Here is a 20,508-nt window from a genome sequence, read left to right as displayed (position 1 = left end):
GACTTCAGTTACATACAGACATGTGCATGCATCAACCAGTAATTCAGTAATAAATCACTACAATTGACCAACCAGCAACTACAACCGGGGGAAGAAAAAACATTTACATTGGGAAATCACTTTTGCATAAAGTATTAAAGGTTGTTCTCACCCGTCAACAGTCCAAGCACTGTTGGTACCTGCGCCAGCAGAAGTTTACGCAACTCATCTTTCCTGGCGACACTCAGGTCTTCTCGAGGACACGCAAGTTCTTCCGATGTGGTTTTCAACATCATCAACCCCAATGAAGCCAGAGCTGGGGACTGGATCAACTGTAGTTTACAAGAGATTAACAGACATTAGCTTATCCACTACGAGAGAGAAGCATTTTTGTATTCTTTTTTAAATGCTTTACATGCCACCAAATGAACAATTCTTCACATTATTTTACCAAATTTGCTCTAAACATTCACAATACATTGCAACCATATATACAATAGACATAGAGCTTTCAGACCAACAGAAGCTATGGTTTTGTGATCTTGTTGTTTTAATGTGACATCTGTGTCAACTTTTTTTTTGTATTCAAGAACATACAACCTATTAACTGATGATTGATGCGTACGCTAAACCTTTCAATAGCATACATGACATCAGCAGGGCTTACCTGAAGGGTGTTTGTAAAGAAATCGTGGTAAAACATTGGCCAGTCTTGGCGACCGATGTCCACAATGACTTTGCACAGTTTGTTACGGATGAAATAGGGCACCGATTTGTGCTGAGCAAGTAGGAGTTTGGGCAGACAGCTGCGAATCTCCATCTTGTCTTGTGAAGCAACACCGATCCACATCTTGTTCACCAGGTTCTGAAAGTAAAAGGGAGCAATCAGTGGTCAAAGCTGTGTCTGAAAGAGACTACAAGTTGATACAGACAACATTTTGTTCCAGTTCTTAACAAACTTGTTTTGCAGAATTCAAGAAATGAGGAAACTGGAACAGTGTGAAACAAATTCTGTTCTCAATACCTTTCTTTGTGTACTTTCTTATTTTCAAAGTATAAAAAACTCAAGAGGCCTCTAAGCAGTGCTCAGAGCTAAAAATATGAGTCTCCTATCGCAAGGACTTACTTCAAATACTGTTAGGCTGTACATCATTACGTATTCATTCCGAGTATTGGAGAGAAAGACCAAGCACTGGCGCCACGCTCCAGTCTGCTGTGCAAAGTTATTCAGCAGCTCTTCTGCAGAAAATAGGAAGTAGGCATGACCGAGGTACATGACATTGAAGTAGTTCACTTACAGACAGACCGAAAGTAATGCGCCACAACACAGGAAGTGTATAAAAAGTGACGCAAAAAATACTTTTAATAGAAAGCAAATAACTTCAGGTCACATTAAACACTCTACAGTGACGACGAAACCTATGTATACAGTACATGGTATATGGGGATCAGGACTTGCTCAGGCAAATGTGTGTCAACTTCGAAAAAAAACCTAACTGTATGACAAGGTTTTACGAGGCCACACTTACCTATTTCTCTCTTTCGCTCATTGGTTGTGCAGCTGTGAAAGAACTCAGTCATAAGGCTCTCCAGTGCACGCAGTGATGCCTCCTCTGAAGCCTATCAGATGACAAAACAAAAAAAAAGGACAAAAAGCACATTTAGACAATCTATTTGACAATATGCAAAATCCAAATCTCTGAATGCCTTATTTGTGTCAACATCATCTAGCCATTAGGATTACAAAGTTCTCACGGACCAGTATCTGTCAGTTTGACAGACACATTTTGGTTGTGTGCTTGTCCTTCAGTATACATAAACAAAATAAATAAACAAACAAAATGTATAATACTGTGCGCGCTTGTTCCTGTTATTCCGCTCCTCAATGCTTATGACGGCTCAAGAATAGGGTTCAATTCGCAACAAAAGACCAATCATAAGACACTAAAAACCCCTCTTTATGAACAAGAAATCCATTCTCAGTGAAGAGAACAATGCATTAACATTCAAGTATCCTACATACCTCATATCTATTTATTATGCCTTTAACTTTTGTATAAGTTCTTATCAATTAATGTGTTGATAAATAATGACATGTTGCCAAGTAGGTTGATTTGAAGGGGAAACATTTGTGATGTTAGTGAGATGTCAGTGCTTGCAGCCTTATCCACCATCTTGCTCAAGTGGGTCACTCTTGGATCTAGTGAGTTGGAACCTTATCTTCACATGATGCCATAGTTGGTCATTAAACACGTATCACTGATTGTTGTGTATGTACTGGTATAGTCTCATGAAAGAAATAATTCACACAGATTGGCACAACTGCGATCTGACTTGCTCATATATATTAGTTCAGCATTGAGGAGTGCATGATAATTCCATACAGGTCAAATCTAGTTGTGATTTAAACAATTGCATTATCGTTATATCAAAACCAGGTGTCGACAGGTATAAGTAGAGCCCTGCCTAGCGTAAACAAGATAGCACATTGAGATGTTAAAGAGCAGCTATTGTGACAGGCACGTCTGAATTCCTCAAATAAGCCACAACTTGCCGAGGCTCAACACTACTTCGCTGCAAATGTTCTGTTTTGCAAGATGGGCGTCTTGTACCGTGAAATGGCTTAACGAGCTGTCACATCCCGTGAAATAACGTTACCTGCCCTCACATAAACCGTTATATTGCAGGGAGGACAGCAAATGCATACACGTACAGTTTTAACGACACGGAAAGACAGTTGAACACATTACAAACATAACTTTGGATATTCCTGTTCAAATGTATGAATCAAGCCCTTATGCACCCACGTTAGCTGCTAGCAAGAAAGACAGGACGACAACGTGACTAACTAGCGTAGCTAACCAACACGTTACAAAAAAATGATACTTACCATGTTTAGTTGACCGAGATGCTTTCTTCAGTTTACTTGTTCTCGGATTAATCACAGTAATACGACAACATGAGCTCTCCGGCTCGTCAGTTCTGCCGCTAACGTAAGCTAAGGTGTTGCTGGCTAACGTAACCGCAAAGGGGGCTCATCGTGGTCTGCCCTCCTGCTCGGGTCGACACGCAACACACCAACCGCCAAGCTAGCTTCTCGTTGACTTCACCTACAATAACAACGTTTAACACAGAGTTAATTTACGAATAAAACGCGTTTTTTTTACTAAGTTCGGTTTAAGACTGAATCATCTCGTGTTGGTCAGTTATCTTCATTATTGTTGTTGTGATTCTATCTCCCGTTTAGTTAAACGTGGACCATCTAAACGTTAGCTAAAACCGGGTCCAGCTCGGGAGAAACGTGCAACGTTAATTAGCTTTCTATGTCAAGCGGTCCGGAGTGAAGTTACCCAGCTGCTAACGTTGCAGCGGATGGCTAACTCGCTGCTAGCTCCTCCAGAAGGATGAAGACACACTTCTGTTAGCTAGCTAGCTGTCAAACAGACATCATTCTATGGCCGGTTGTCACGGCCTTTATCGTTTGTACTTTCACAACGGGTGAATATGCACACTTAGCATGTACAGCTGACACGTGATTTTTGAAAAAATACACAAAATGTATAATACTGTGCGCGCTTGTTCCTGTTATTCCGCTCCTCAATGCTTAGGGCGGCTCGAGGATACAGCTAGCTCGCTGGTTGCAGGGTTCGATTCGCAACTTCCTCTTTTGCTGCAAAAAAATAACCAAACCAATCAGCTCGTGTCAAACCGGTCACAATAATAAAAGCACGATCTCCGGTTACAATCTTTTAAAATTGACGCATTGTTTTGTTACCAATACTGACAGCGTTTTTGTAACACTATGCAAATACAAATGAAAAAGTAAGCAGCAGTGGTTTTAAGTTAAATATATTACATATTTACGTTTCTATATTTTTGTTAAATCTTAAAAGCATATACACATAGCTCATATAATATCGTCTATCTGCTAGTAGCGTGGAAACGTTTACTCCCTCAAAACTGATTTATTATTTACAGGACCTTCCAAACATGATTTGATGAAATCTACACCTCTCAGAACATTTATATTTCTCGCCCCTTATTGTCTTTTCTTATACATAACATACATATGATTAATGATGATACTTAGTTATATTCTGGAAGGACGTGGATCGTGTAACGAATGCATAATTTTGTTTAAATTATTTATTGTACACAATATATTACAACAATGAAATGTTTTAGTCAATGTATACAAATATTGAACGTCAGCCAAAGTGGAATTTCTATAATAATAATCATTAAGTAATAATATCTAAAACCAATAAACACTTAAAAAATAAAATAATCTTTAATGTTGTGACACATACTGAACACAGCAGAACAAATACAGGTGATACAACATTGTTAAGCTTGCTCCCTCCAGGTATGTCATTCTTAAAAAAATGACAGTGTTTTTGAGGCTCTGAAGATTCTGGTTCAAACAGGGTTCAAACTTTGCTGATAACAAATTAAAGAATCCAACTGACAGTCAAGTTAGCATAAATGTCCTCAATTTTCCAGGAAAGGGTATTGTCATCGTATAAGGAGTAAGTTAATGAGTTACAGTACGATTTAATGTTACTATTATAGAGTGCAAAAGATGAAGAACATCCATGTTCCAGTGATCCAGATCCAATTCAAATGGATCCTTTGTCCTTGTTTAGTTCATTGTTGAGGTTGCTATCTGTGGGCATGTCATTTTTCTTGAAGGTGTGCTGTCTTTGTGCTTGTATTCTATATGCCCAGGCTCTGTCCACACCGTCTCCCTCAATCCTGCAGGGTGTCCAAGCAGGGAAGGGAAAACGACCAGCTACCACCAAGGCATCATCAGGAAGCTCAGTCTCCAACTTCTGCTGCAGCAAAGAAAGCTAGAAACACAAGAGCACAGTACAAAATTACTGTAGTACGTCAACAGAAATTTACTGAAATTGATCCATAATAATGAATCTGAACCATGTGCTGAAAGATTATTCTTAGATATGTTTTTTTGGAATCAGGAATCTTACATTTTTTAAAGCTTTTAATAAGATACATTTCCTCTTAATTTCTGCATTATTTTATTGTCTGTGTGCTACATCGAGATGGTCTTCATATTTTAGTTTTATCGGTTCTTTTACTCACCACGCTAGGAGCCAAAAATACTGTGATATTCTTGCATTCTGTCAAGTCGACCTGTGATGAAATACAAGGTAAGTAGTTAATAGGCCATTTTATTTACAATTAATCTTTAAAAACACACAAATACAATGATAACATGCAAACCCCCCCTGCTTTTTTGTACTTAATAAATAATAAAGTTAACCCTAAGGGCATCCTATACCACTAGGTACCTGTATGTGTATTATTCACAAAGATGTTTGTTCAATTCACATCCATATTTGCTAATATAAAAAATATTTTTGTCAGCAATTTAGATGGAAAGAGTCTGACTGTGTTGTTCTTGCTAACTTTTTCTTCTCGAAGTGGAGACATTTCCAATCCAACTATAATGTTCAAAGAGTGTTACTAATGCCATAATACAAGTGATGTCAAACCTTCCAGAGATCTTCCCGTCGGTACGACACTTCCTCATGATAGCCTGCTCTCCAGGCATGAAAGCGGGCCATGCGAACAAGCCAAGGGTTGAGCTCATAACCAACCGCAGGAGTGAAACCCTGTCGATGTGCTTCCAAGACCTTGAGGGTTAAAAAGGACCACGGTCAAAAACCATTGCTCACCAGCGCAAAAAAAAAGGCGCCAAAATAACTTGCATATACTTACAATGCGGCCATCACCAGATCCCAAATCCACAAGGCCCCCCTTTCGACCTTTAAACAACGCCATTACATGATTTACTTGAGTTTTACTGGCAGGAATGTACGGGACCTGAAAGGAATTTAAAGGAGCTTCAGATAAAAACAATTGTTGTACAGATTGTACAAGAATAGTTAATACATAGTTATTCAAAGTGTTATTAAGATGTAAACCATACCTGTAGCCTCAAGGGGACTCTTCGGAAGCCAGGCTGGAGGATTCCCACCCACATGGCATATACAGCAAGCCCAGTGCCAGCAGCTATCTGAACCACACCCCATCCTCCTAGGCGCTTTGTCTTGAACTCAGCTAAGGCCTCATCTGGTGCATCATCATCCATTCCTGCATGGAATGTGTAGTTCGGGTTTAAGTTAATATAAAATACTAAAACTTATAGGGAAAGGGTTATAGAATATTTATTATTTTCATTGTAGGACATTGTATATCCTGGAGCAAAGGGGCTTGGCCTTGAACAAATACATACATTTAGTATCATGTATATAATATATGCATTGTATAAATATGATATAATCAAGGCAAACAGTAGTACACATGAAGTGAAGTTAAGTAAATACACACATTTATTGGACTGGCTCTGTGATTGCAGGCTATACCTTGAATTATTACTACATAATATCCCTTTTACTTTTTGCTTCACTAGGTTGATTTTATTAGTTTTACACACACACACACACACACACACACACACACACACACACACACACACACACACAATAAAGTGCCTCTTCTACTACGGATTTGTTGTGATATCTGTCACAGACATGGGTCACGGACGGGTTACGTGCAGCAAATTGAGGGTCACATGCATGCAGTTATTATTTTGTATCCAGACGTTGTCCGAAAACAGTACTGACACATTTATTAGCATCAACACAACATAATGCTGCTGTACTCGGACAAAAACGCAATACGTGACATTAAAGTAATTAACAATAAATATGTCATTGACCTGTAGTGCTTGCGGATCATAGATGTACGAAGAGAACGGTAAAGACGGAGCGGTCCGTCTGCGAAATATTCCGTACATGCAAACCTTCTTACATTGGTTCCGCCGCACACATTTCCTAAGACATAAGACACATTTCCTAACACATTTTAGGCAGTGGCCGACCAGTGCAAAGCATTTTTGGTTGGTAAAAAGATTTAATATACAGCGCTGTGCCATCAGGGTCTGATTTAATATAGAATATACACAATTCAGTTTATTAACATATGTTATTGAATATTTATTAAATAACTATTTTAAAAGTTTTTTTTTAATGAAAGCTCATATTAAATATGTATATTTTTATATCTCACATACCCCCAGAGGTACACATATCCCCATTTGAGAACCACCGTCCTAAGGTAACAATATAAAAGTTGTGTAGCTCAACTCAGAATTACTGAAATCATTGTAATTTGCCATTTTTATCTTTACTAGTGTATTACTTTGCTGCCTGGTACCTGTAATTAATTGTATGTCTTCTCCCTGTTCTATATACCGTTTATTTGACACTATGCTTCGGTTCCCTGGTTAAAAAAAAGTTGTTCCATAAGATCACAATAACTTTATTTGAAATATAACATCGATGTTCATTTAACAATACAATACATTTGACCTAAAACATTTTTTTTCCTTTTTCGAAATACTTTAAAAAAAAAAAAAAAAAAGTACAAAAATAACGGATACACCCAAGATGTACAGAGTAAAGGGAATGTCCATATCCAAATGAAGTCTTGACACAGCACAAGAGGAGGCATCACTGTCAGTTGCTGTCCGCATCGTCACTGATGACCCCCTGCAGGTTGGCCCAGTCGGTTGCTCGCCTCCGCCCTTTGTGTGTATTGCTTTCCTCGTCACTATCAGAGCCGGAGTTAAGGGAGTGCAGATATGTAGAGGGTGGAGGGTTATGTTGTTCCTGCCATGCTGAGGCTCCTCTGCGTTTCGGTCGACCTGGAAGAGGTTTCCACATTAACTTTCTTTATAAATATTTTCACATTATAAATATACTATTTTTCAGTGTGTGGTGAATGCAACATATTTGATATTGCTTTGGATGATGAAGCGTTTTCTATTTGAGAAACCAGTAAACGTCTACAATTCCTCTCAGTGCCAACTATGTTAACGTTCAGTGCGTACTCGTTACATTAACAATGTTATAATTTCCCCCCACCAATATCCTATAATTGCCAAGCCCAATGCATTTTTCAATGTGCTTATCTAGAACTCAAATTGATCCAGACGTAAAATCAACTACGGGGTTTACACTAATTTAGGGGAAACGGAGCTTGGCTACTGAGAAAAACTAATTAAAAAAAAAATGACACTTCCTCCAGAAAACTGAAAAAATAATAATAATCTAATTCACATTGGTAATGGGTGTCAACACTCAAGAAAAGACACAAATAGTTACCTTCGGTGGCAATGATGTTGCTGACATCAAGCTCAGCTAGTTCCTGAGATTCCTCTCTTTTCATTCTGACTTTTTTGCATTTCACAATGGATGGCTGACCTGTGCGCGCACGCACACGCACACGCACACACACACACACACACACAGTTCCGAGTTAAACAAATAAATAGTGTCAAAATATCTTGGCAGCCCGAAGATCTTTTTGTGTACGTTGTGTATGAAGTTGGCTTTCTGGTGACACAACATTAGGATTCCCAAAATATCGCCTTTACTCACCACTGAGAATCAACTAGAAACATGTAGGAACTATACCCAGAATGTGTAGTCTGTTGAAAAGGTGAATGTCCCACTGACCATGGACACCAAGACCTTCAAGCTCCTTCTTCAAAACAGCGACCTGGGAGCGAACAGAGCGACAGCCATCCAGGAGCTTCTTGTAATTCAGCCTCACACCACATAGAGAAATGTACCGCTTGAGCCTCACAACAGCTTTGTCGTCATCCTGCAGGAGGAATCCGAGGAGAGACAGGTAGTGAAGAGAAGATACGTTAACCCTGACTCCATTCAAAAACACGGAGAGGGATCAAATTAATTTAGAGGCACCTTTACTCAATATAAAGATTCTGGAAAAAGGGTTGGACAGACTATATTACATTTATACAAAGCTTGATAACATCACTCATCGGCTCACCTTTTGTCTTTTCGGGCTTTTCTCTTTTTTCTCCTCTTTTTTCGTGGCTTTCTTCTTTTTATCACCGTGTGTTTTTTCTTTTCTACGATGCTGTTCATCATCCAATGAGGGGAGTGACGATGAATCCGAGTCCACTTTGTTGTTTTTGTCTTCCTCCGAGACCTTTTCTTCTGCATAACACAACAAAAACTCATCAAGTCAAACAAAAACATGAACCTAATAAACATTTAAGTACTGGTTATGCAAATATAAAGTTGTAGTCACCCTTTTCACTGTCGTCTGAGGAGTCATTCCCGTTGATTTTGTCACTCTTTTCTGACTTGCTATTCGTGTCCGTTTCATTCTCATCATCGCTCTGTGGGGTTTTCTTTCCTCGACTTGTATTGCTGCTTCTTTTCCCTCCATTCTTTGTCGCATTAGCTCTCTTCATCACCTTTTCTTTTGCGGTGTCTTCACAGTCACTCTTCTCTTCGGATTTATTAATTTCCTCATCGGTTGAGTCTTTACTGCTAATCTGTTGTTTACCGTTTGCATTTGTCTTTTGCTTTTCTTCTGCATAACACAACAACAAAATCAAATCAAGTCAAACAAAAACATGAACTTAATAAACATTTAAGTACTGGATAGGCAAATATAAAGTTGTAGTCACCTTTTTCACTATCGTCTGAAGAGTCATTCCCGTTGATTTTGTCACTCTTTTCTGACTTGCTATCCGTGTCCGTTTCATTCTCTTCATCGCTCTGTGGTGTTTTCTTTCCTCGACTTGTATTGCTGCTTCTTTTCCCTCCATTCTTTGTTGCATTAGCTCTCTTCATCACCTTTTCTTTTGGGTTGTTCTCCTTTTTTTCTTCCGATTTATTAATTTCCTCATCTATTGAGTCCTTACTGCTAATCTGTTGTTTACCGTTTGCATTTGTCTTTCGCTGTGATTGTTTCCCCTCTTGCTCTGCATCCTCAGATTCAGAATTATTTCCCTCTTCTTCCTCACTCTCACTTCCTGTTTTGCAGTCGTCTTTTTCCTCAGATTCTGTCATTAACCGCACAAGAACAGACAATGGTTTACAACGGAGCAACACAACTCACTGAAATTAGAATTACAGCCTCACGGCGGTGTGCTTCTGCCAAACAGTCATGCTGCATCACCTAATTATTTCATCATATTAGACATTTGTGAGAAAGTGTCCTAATTAGCATATTTATTTTTGAGTTATGGCCAAAACATGTTTCGTTAGGCCTCAGTGACCTTTGACCACCTAATTCATATAAACTCAAGGCGTCCCTGAGATATTGCAAATGTCAACTATTTGTTGGTTCTGGCTTCTCACATGAGAGGTTTCTATACATATCTCTTTTTCATTTCACAGTAAACTGGATCTCTGTATGTTTTGGACAGTTGGAGGGACAAAAGAAGACCTTTGATGACATCACCATGGATTGATGGGTTCTTTTTCAGACCAAACAATTATTCAAGAAAAATGATCTAAAGTTTAATCCATAATGAAAATAAAAATGTCTTGCAGACCTGGTCCCGTTGATGACGGCCCAGGACATTTTTTTATTAAGTAACTTTAAGGTAAAACACGCTGTAGATTATTAAAGTTACAGGCATCTAAACTCATAAATAGACCACAGAAACCTACCCGATGACGAGTTTGACTGACGACGTGATTTCTTTGCCGTTGACTCATCATCATCTTCTTCTTCCCCACTAATCACTTCGTCCCTTTCTTTCTCTCTCTTCCTTTTGTTTTGGGGCTTCTTGCTGGTCTCCAACTCACTTCCAGTTTCATCATTGTCCTACCAGGAAAAAACAAATTTGTATATGGTGACAATAATAACTACATAACTATAAATTATCTACAGACAGAAAAATAAAACATTAAAAGAAACAAGCTGTGAAGGAAGAATTCAGATACCTGCATTTCCATCAGTTGCTCTTCAACCGCCAGCTTCATTATACTTCTGGCTTCTGGACTTAATGATTCACAACGCACCTGTGCAAGATATCGCCTTTTTAAAATCCCTAAGGTCAGCGTGCTGCAATAAGACAATAGAAAGATGACATATCGCGAGAGAGAGGAATCAATTACGGTCTTTGGGTTTTTGAACACGGATCAGGATGGGACTGACAATTTACACACCCACACTATACTGATTTGAAATCATATTAAAACAGTAAACGACAAACCATAACAGGTGCCATGTGCGTCAGGTCACGTATTGAGTTGTCTTTATGAGAAACATGGCGCATTAAAGTTATAGCGACTGCAGTGTTAGTGTTATAAATGAGTAACATGCAGCTGGTTAGCTGATAACCCTGGAATCATTCAACGGGTAACCTAACGTTATATGCCCGTGTGCACCAAAGTTAGCAACATTAACTGTCAACAAACACGCAAACAATCGAGGCACAGACCAGTGAACTTAAGTCTCAGTACAAACAGTTGAAAACAACTATACCTGAGGTTCGGCTCACCGCGGAGCTGACCACACACAAACTTGCGGATAGCCGTTGCCTCCTTCTCTGACACCATCATTACTGGCTATGGTGGCTTCTTTTTGGCGCCAGCGGAGACCCCAGGAAGTTACCGGAAGTGACATCAGACCAGACCAGAGCAACGCCCTGTCAAAATAAAATATAAAAACTCACCTCCACACACATACATATAGTGTGTATATATATATATATATATATATACACGCACACATATACTAATATACATATACACTAATACACGTGTGTGGAAGTGGGTTTATATATATATATATTTTTTCTCACTCTCAAACGTTTTTCTCAAGGGCTACCTTTATTTAGTAATTTCTTTAATTATCAACAGTTTTCCTACATTTCTAAAAAGAAAAATGGTATAGCACCAAAGAACATTTCCACATTCATTACATCTTCTGAAGAGATTTATAATTTAGTGTGCCTTAATATTATTGTACATATGTCCATTAATTCAGTGCAGTGACAAATAAATACAATCTTGACTTTTGAGGCCTATACACAGTAATGCTGAATCACATCCAAACAATTCATGCCACTGACTTGAGCAACGGCTTCTAAAGTAATTAAGTCTTTTCAGCAGTTTAAATGAATGAACAGTTTGGGAGCATATCAGGTAAACACAGTAAGAAACATCCTGTGGGTAACATCCATTTATTTTCTGTTAACAATGTATGTTTTTGAGTCAATTTCTTTATTATACTTCAGGTAAAAAGAGAAAGAAAAACCAAGAAGTTAAAGTTTGATTTCACAAGTAATTTATTCAGAACATTCCCATGACCACAATAGGACGGAAGTCATATTAGTGCATATTTGAAGGTATTCAAAAGGTGATATTATTAAGGGTCTGAGATACATATTGTTCTCATTCAATGCTATCCCCCCCCCCAATATTCAGAGAGATCCTGTTTACTCAAGACACTGGTGAATATCGGAAAGAAAATGTGTATCCTCTCCCAGGGGGGAATAACAATAAAAACAAGTATTAATTGCCTTTATCATCACTGTATGGTCAATTACTTGCAGCACATTTCAGTGGTTCAGTATAAAACATAAAGCGAAAGTGAAAGATCATGGCTCAGAATAAAATACAATATCAAAGAAATGATCACGGTTCCTCATGAAACATTAAACTGAAATGTAAGTACACTATTTAGTCATTTACAGGAGTACATTATAAATCTGGTGTGTGCTATAGAGTGCATCATATCATTTCAAAAAATTTAAACTCACTTGAGCACTAGTTAACACAAAGATTGCATACAATACAAAAGTTAAATACCAAACAATAAATTAGGTTCATAAATTAATTAATAAAAACATCTTGAAGCAACAGCAGTAATAATTTAAATAAAGAAAATGGAGCTGCTCAACAATCTCATTCATAGACAACCTTCCTTAAATGGCTACTCAGTTTTATTCCAGTGTTAACATATCTAGGCTAAACTTGACCATCCTCTGTTCATTTCTGCCAGACAGCATATCAGTCCAATTTATGGATTTATGAACTTAGGCCACCGATGTTTCGCAACCTAAATAAAACAGACTGATGGTGTTTCCTATAAGTCAAACAGAGGAGGTGCCAGTGCATATCATTAACACCCACTATAACAGGTGGGGATGGGCTTTTAAGCCCATTCGTTAACATACAGGAAGTTCCTTAACATTTGAAAAGCAATATTTATGCCAGTTTCATGTCCCAGGTAATTTTACACATTTCCTATTTAAATAATGTACACAATTTGTCTTCTTGTAAACAGAAGCATTTTTCATGTCAAAACAGCTCTTACTTCAGTTCCAGATCAGTCATCGACTCCTACATTTCTGTGCAGTGACGCATTAAGATATTTTAATGACATAACTAGCTACCGAGCTATTGCTATGATCAAGGACATCTCTTTCATTCTGGCAGTCAAGAAAAAAATGAACGTATATAAATTCACTCTCCTGAGCCTTATGCTTCACATTATTAGTCCTTATACACAGTTTGCTGACCGGGCCCTCTTTCATCATGCATTATATGCCTCCTTACGTGGATCCGTCTTACTCGCCTGTCGCCTCCCGTAGCACCCTCTTCATCACCTCCCAGTGACGAGCCTGAGCCTCTTGAATCTAAAAGGTGCAAGCCTCCTGGACCAGATCCTCTGCCATTCTCATAGATGAGGATGTTAAGGGTCTCTTCAAAGATTCGAGCCTCAGGAAACTCAACCTAAAAAAAAATAAAAAATTCAGCCTTGGCATTTAATGATATATTTCACATCAAAAGCAGTAATTCATACTAGCTAATAAGGTCCTATCAAATATTCTATTTACTTGTTTTTGTCAAAACAGTTTCAATGACAAAGGGAAATGTTTGATGAATAAATATGTGTAGTATATACACACACACTAATGTTTATGAGTAAATTCAATTTTCCAGGCTGAACACCTATGTGCAGTCCTCTTTGTTCACCTTTTTTTTTTAACGCTTCCATGGTTCCACTGGTAATCCCATGTTTAATGTCACATTGCTATGAATTGTGGGTAATTCCCTGAGGCAATGCCTGCAGAAATGTGAATTTAAAGAGAGGGTTCATAAAAGGCTAGAAATGTCTGCCAGAGAACACGCAAACACTCGATGATTTGACAGTGAGACAGAACTAAACACTCTCAGACTTTGCGGGATTGTGCCTCAAAGTCTGTGAGTAGGCGAGTGTGGAGTTTTGGGAGATTGGGATTGGACACTCAAGCAGGTTAGATCAGCTCAGCATGCAGACTGGTATGTGCCAGATATGCGTTAGTTAGTTATCTTTAGAGGTGCTTCTTATCTTTGTGCTAAAATGTCTAAAAACGATTGCTTTAAGGACTTGGTGTACACAATATGTCCCGCTTACTTTGGTCTGCTTCTTCTCTGTGGCATAGACAATGGAAGTGCAGCATACTTCAGCAATCTTGCGGCCTTCACCATAGAAAGACCAACAGCAGATCTCATCCCCAAGCACATCTTTGACAAACAGGACGCGGCCATTAAAGCGTAGCACGAGTTTGTCAAACAGTTCGATGTTCTTCAGCAGGTTATCATCAGAGTTGCTGGTCACAAGGGAGAGAGAATGAGGAAGTGTCAACTGAAAAGAAGAATAAGCACTTTCCCAACTCCAAATAATGAAGCTAAAAAATCAAGGTCAAGTGAACACATGAACCACTGATAATTTGTTATGGCAGCATCTGGCTCTTCAAATAGTTGTTCATACTCTTTTACAGTCTCTGCAGGACACATGCGCGGTCAGCCGTATTATTTTACCTGGTGTAAGAGTATTTGTTGTTTCCTCTGTTGTTCTGCAATTTTACTACCGGCTGTAGAGACGAGACACAAATACATCCAAGTGATTACATAGACGATAAATGGAACATTGTCTTCACAAATTGTGTGCACACACATATACATAAAGAGACATATTTCCTTGAGACAAAAACAAAGAAGACAACCATTTGTATGGCTCATACGTCTAAATCAATTAAAACCATCTATTATTTTTAATTCTGTACAGAGAAACAGTTTAACTCCTGGTACAAAGGAGCCTGCTGGACAATTAGGCAATTAGCACAGCTGATAATCTGAACACATTTGTCAGTGGTTTATTTGATTGAAATAAAATGTACCTTTCTACAAGTGGCAATCATCTTCTGTTCTTCTTTGGCTGAGGTGATCATGGGGATGCGACACACAGTTTCAAAGACATCCTTTTGTTTCTGAAGGTAAACAGAAAGAAAGTACATTAAAACACAGCTGCAACACTGGTTTGTAAATACTGATTATCCCTCATGGATAACATATGAAACACCTATCACAAAACACCAGGGTCCAAACTAATGTCTTTAAGTTTCTTCTTTAGTCGGCCAAGTAGCTATTTACCTGCAGGGCACTGAGGCAGTGCTGGACTAGTCCCTGCACCTGATAGTACTGGGCCTCCTTTAGAACCTCATCCAGTTCTCTGTGGTCCTCTGGAAGTGGTACTGAGCCATCTCGGAGGAAGTTCAAAACAAGTGCAAAATGTCGGCCACACCTATCCAAAACTACCCAACCTGTGCAAGCAGGGGGAAAAAAAAAGTGTTCAGTTATTGGCAACTTTCAGTAATCTTAATTACTTTTTCTTTGGATAATGGTCCCAGTGTGCACTGAGTCCTTTACTATGGAAACAGCCAACATAGACACACCTTTCGCATATAACCAGTACTAAAGGCCACATAAGATAAAGTTGGTAATAACAGTCACTGCAGACAATCCTGTCGCATGTAAGAGTGAAACATCTTGCCGACAAATCTCTTTTGTGCTGTAAGTTGATTTCTTACAGCACAAAACTGGATGACAACACAAGTGTGATACTTGTTGTCCAAGTTCACAAAGGTTGCACAATGGCCCTCCATTGTATAAATCATGTTTTACATCTGAATAAAATACACACTATGATGAAAAGTTTTTTTAGGAATTTAGAAGTAATACAAATTGAAAACAAGGCACCTGAAATAAGTACATTATTAAAAGGCATACAGAATCATATTGCATACTGTTCAAATTCAAGATATCACTGGCACAACCTTCAAGACATCAACAATAACAATGTCGATCCAGTAAAAATCGTAGTGCTCAGACAACACATCCACTCACCTTCTGAGTCTATGGAAACCTCCGTTCCTCCATTGCATATGCTCCGCAACAGACTCTCTTCCTTGCTTAATGTCTGAACAGTGGTATAATGTAGTGAGCCGCCCACATTTAATTTGACATACTTGCTCCCGAGAAGACCTCGATTTCTAAACTCATCTGTGTTGTTGAAGTCAGGCTGGGAAACAGCAGACTGGGCAGAGTCAGCAGCATGACTGCCTACTGAAGCCTCAGCAGACATGGGGCTGAAGAGTCACTTCCTGACTGTAACACAGAAGAATATGATGACTTGTTAGTGTAGGTTTGGACCAGAACAAGTGATGAAGGATTATATATTAATGTGAAAGTGCCTGATAATTTCTTCAGTTTCCCATGTATAATGGCTGAATCGGAAGTACTCTTTTGAGGATGTGGTTATTTGTATTCACGAAAGCAGTCGACATCAGATGCGGTACAACATCCAGTATGAAATATAATGGCTTAAAAGTTACTTTTAAGTAACTGTAAAGGTTGGGAATATGGAGGTAAAAAGCAAATTGCAGTGAGAACAATATTTGAGCAAGAAATTGAGCGACCACAATATATCCTTTACTATTACAAAAATTGATGGGTCTTTTTTTTAAGATGGGTGTGAAATGATACCCAGAAGCACATATTTTTCAGCTTAACTTTATGGAAATTGAGCTGCCACAAATGACTGAAGAACCCTCTTCAATACAGAGTTTCTACCACACCCATTCAGTGTCCTGTACTTAAAATACATATATTTCGTTCTGTACTAACATGAGAAAAAACAAGGATGTGAAAATAGCATAAATGGACATTCAATGTATTTCCAAACTGAAAAAACAAGTATAATTCAACTAACTAGCAATGACGAGGTCCTTGTGTGTAAAGTGCATCAGTTGTCTGTCGAGCTTTTTACACACAGAACAGCCCCTAATCTTTAATGTAATACACCTCCATAACCAGCTTGCACGTCCTGAAACTGACTGAGGCGTCTGTTGTCTCTCAGTTTGCCGCTGAGCAGTGCGATCAGGTGTCAACATAACACAAGCACCGTTATCTGAAAAACGACTGAGATCTAGTTACTTGTTGAGATAGATGCTAACTGATGAGGCTAATATATTACAATAGTGATAAGTTAACGTTAGCTTATAAAACAAGTGTACTTACCACACTGAACATTCAAGGGAGCTGCAACAGTGAACCTAGCTAACGTTGAGCCAAGATAGCTGGATGTGTAAGCGATAAATTAGCTACCAATCGATACTCAGCTAATACTCGCAGCCCAAAAAACACAACGCAGCTAACGTTTGACAACTCATTTTAATCGCAGCCAGCCTCGCTAGCTGAATCAAAAGGGCTAACGACGGCCCGTCTATTTAGTTGCGATTTAAGCTCGTAATGCTCATTCGTTTTTAATCGCTTCTTGGGGGGAAAAATTTTAAACTTGCCATCAAAAAATGCTAATCGCTATCGTGAGAACGGCCAGTTCCATTGTGGGAGAAACCGATTATTAACTGATGCTAACAGGAGAAGCTAAGTAGGTCACTCGGAAACGAAACTCGCACATCTTCTTCCGCTGCTTTCTTCTTCTGCGTCACAAGCTGCGCGTCAAACAGCAGCGTGTAACGTGCGCTAGCGCCACCTGTTGTAATGGAAACGTTGGTTCATATTCCGGTAAATACTAAGAAAGTGGCCAAATTTAAGCAATCAGAAACCAATTTACATAAATGCTAATGTCATGATCACGGTCGTTGTCCTCTCCTATTCACTGTAGATACAACAGCTCCACATTACTAGAAAGTCTACAGTATCGTTACACTGCTACATAAACAGTATGCCCATATAAACGTTGCCAATATTACTTTTTTTTTATTTTTATTTTTTTTTACAGATGATAGACTGGGACATTGGCATAATTGTAAAAACTTACAGAAATGATCACAACACTCGTATTCAATAACGATTCTTTACTGGCCCCCAATGACCAACTGTGACTATTGGGGTGACATTTGTAATGTTAATATAATACACCTTTTTCTATTGTGCTTACTTAAATGACAATTGTTACATTGTATCAACTGCTTTCTGGTGTAAAGATCAGTCTTTGCTTTTAATAATGTTATTTTAGCAACAAGCGGGATGACATATCCCTGAATTTATTTAGAGTCATAGGTGTTTACTGCTTTCTAGTGGTCATTGTGAAGATCTATCTATATATCTAATTATCAATTGGTTACTGTGGAGACACTTTACTGGACTGTCTTGACAATCATGTGTCTTTACTGCCCTCCAGTGGTCAAAACGAGCAACTGCAAATGTGGTAATGTACCCTAATATCAGTATAAACGTGAGTAATATGTGCAAATGATATAAGTAATAACACAAGTTCCATTTGATCAATCCACACATGTTCTGTGGTGGAGATCAGTCAATCCTTTTAATAATGTTAATTTATCATCAAGCGGGATGAGACTGACCTGCATGCACCTGGAGTCAGGGGTGTGTACTGCCCTCTAGGGGTCACAGTGAGTAACGTCAATATTACATTTGTCAAGGTCTATGACGCAGATGTGAGAGTATGCTACCACTTCTGGCAAATACAAAGATAATGTGGCCAAACTGAAACAACCAGAAACCAATTTACAGAAATGATCGTGAAATGATCATGTTCGTTATCCTTTATTGGTCACTGTAGATACAACATCTCCACATTTTTCAGGGGGAATAACACAGATATGTTTACTCTGATCTATCATTAATCTTTAGGGGTATCAACAATGGTTTTCAAAATCAATCAAAATTATAATTTCAATGTTTGTTAATGTCATGCTCACACTTCCGGTGAATACAAAATAAAGTAACCAAACTAAAGAAATCTAGGTGGAATAATGATACACAAACATTATCATGACTACTTAAAGGTACATTTTCATTTCAATCATATTATCGAGTGTGTATAACCTAAAATATTGGTGTTTTTTTCTCCACTTTGTAATTTTATTTCCTTTCCTTGTCTGTTAGACATGAAGAAAAATGCCAAAGTTCAAAGATAACATCACTTTCCCATTGTGATTATTTTTCTCTCCATTGGACGAGTTGTATATGTATCAATACAGTGCCTGTTTTGTGTGCGCACAGATGTAGGTATAGCATTGTTATTCAGAAAAAAATATTGCTAATCTCTACAAGTTTTACACCATTCAACAGAAACTTTATTTCCAATTCAGCAATTAATTTACTGCCTTCAAAAGAGTTCATATATGAAGCAAAGAAATGCTACTGATGATAAGAGAAGAATTAAGTCTACAAAGCAACAGTCTCCAGGATCCTTCATTTGGCACAGAGAATGAGACTACATTCACTGTTGAAACAATCAGTTGTAAATAAATACATAATGCATCACAGCAAGCAGCCAAGTTTGTTATTTTTCATCAACATAGTGCATACAACATCAAATCTGATAACAATGATAACTGTCAATAACTATAATGATAATGGCAAGATTGAGCAGAAGCAATATAATTTACAATCAGTGCATGCTCTAAGCATAATGACATTCATGTCCTCACCTCTTCCTCGTATGTCATGTGACACTGGGTGACAATACACTCCAGAAACAGCGAAGAATAAAATAAACTGCCTTTGTAAACAGTATTGCAACAACAGATGAAACACGTAGGGACATTAAATTATTTAACATTATATTTTGGCACTGAATTTTCATTACATATATAATGAAAATATATAACCTCCCGCCACCATGTATAATTGTATATATGAGGGTTTTATATATCATTTAGTATATATATCAACCTCAAGCAATATTACGTCAGATATTTACATTCAATTTGTGTGTGTGTGTGTGTGTATTTCACAAAGAGAGAGAGAGAGAGAGAGAGAGAGAGAGACCAAGTGAGGAAAGAGAAAAAAAACTGCTGATTTTAAACTTTGATTGAAATAAAGTATTCTTCCCCTTTTACTTCAACTTTAACTTAGTAAAATGTAACATGAGCCGCTCTTGAAATGACAGAAAAACATTCAGTGAGTACGCTCATGACTGTAACTTTTGATAGTTACAAATAAAGTATTCCCAAATTCTCTAATATTTTGACCTCATAATAATTTAATTAAAAAAATAAATGAATCAATTTCCCTTCACACTTTTCCCCTCCGTTGTTCTTATTCCTCGCACATTGTTAGTTGTAAATTGTTATCAATTTCTTACCCATCATAAGGCACCAGTCCTAGCGATACAGAGAGTTGGACCGTGAAGTAGGACCACCTTTGGCAGACCACTATATCAGTGCAACAAATCAAAATAAAGCACTTCCACAAATTGATAAACAAAAAATACAGTGATGGAAAAATAGAAAGATAAATATAAATGAATGATGAAAGGGGAGTGAAGCCTTATCATACGAAGGAATTTGTCTTCCCAAAGAATTTCATCTTTCTCTGGTTTTCAATTCTCACCGAGACATTTTCTCCT

General features: G+C 38.1%; 3 protein-coding genes across 3 annotated transcripts in view; all 3 read right to left on the bottom strand.

Annotated features, from left to right (window-relative positions):
* xpo6 (exportin 6) overlaps positions 1–1,593 on the bottom strand; it is a 12,737-nt gene extending 11,144 nt beyond the window's left edge. Inside the window, exons 1-4 of the mRNA XM_079233699.1 lie at positions 1,509–1,593; positions 1,106–1,218; positions 647–844; positions 152–311 (exon numbers count right to left, since the gene is read on the bottom strand). Of these exons, the coding sequence (XP_079089825.1) occupies positions 152–311; positions 647–844; positions 1,106–1,218; positions 1,509–1,560 (523 nt within the window). The 5' untranslated portion in view covers positions 1,561–1,593. The remainder of the gene's footprint in view (positions 1–151; positions 312–646; positions 845–1,105; positions 1,219–1,508) is intronic.
* A 2,603-nt stretch (positions 1,594–4,196) lies between these two features.
* On the bottom strand, positions 4,197–11,396 carry LOC306749480 (uncharacterized protein; the record flags this gene model as incomplete). The annotated part of the gene is made up of 13 exons (XM_079232784.1): positions 4,197–4,829; positions 5,083–5,133; positions 5,496–5,636; positions 5,722–5,826; positions 5,933–6,063; positions 8,172–8,270; positions 8,526–8,673; positions 8,863–9,032; positions 9,127–9,414; positions 9,512–9,889; positions 10,503–10,659; positions 10,779–10,899; positions 11,323–11,396. The coding sequence occupies 13 exons, from the start codon at positions 11,394–11,396 to the stop codon at positions 4,599–4,601; spliced, it is 2,094 nt and encodes a 697-aa protein (XP_079088910.1). The 3' UTR covers positions 4,197–4,598.
* A 770-nt stretch (positions 11,397–12,166) lies between these two features.
* Positions 12,167–17,226, bottom strand: kctd13 (potassium channel tetramerization domain containing 13). The gene is made up of 7 exons (XM_079232788.1): positions 17,187–17,226; positions 16,014–16,274; positions 15,261–15,430; positions 15,008–15,097; positions 14,649–14,701; positions 14,242–14,437; positions 12,167–13,577 (listed from the first exon to the last, which is right to left on the bottom strand). Exons 2-7 carry the CDS (start codon positions 16,249–16,251, stop codon positions 13,338–13,340), a joined length of 987 nt encoding a protein of 328 aa, XP_079088914.1. The 5' UTR covers positions 16,252–16,274; positions 17,187–17,226; the 3' UTR covers positions 12,167–13,337.
* Between the last annotated feature and the right edge of the window lie 3,282 nt (positions 17,227–20,508).

The sequence above is a fragment of the Taurulus bubalis genome, assembly GCF_910589615.1.
Source record: "Taurulus bubalis genome assembly, chromosome: 17".
NCBI lineage: Eukaryota > Metazoa > Chordata > Actinopteri > Perciformes > Cottidae > Taurulus > Taurulus bubalis.
The sequence above is the reverse complement of the archived record's forward strand: the minus strand, read 5'-3'. Positions and strand labels throughout refer to the sequence as shown.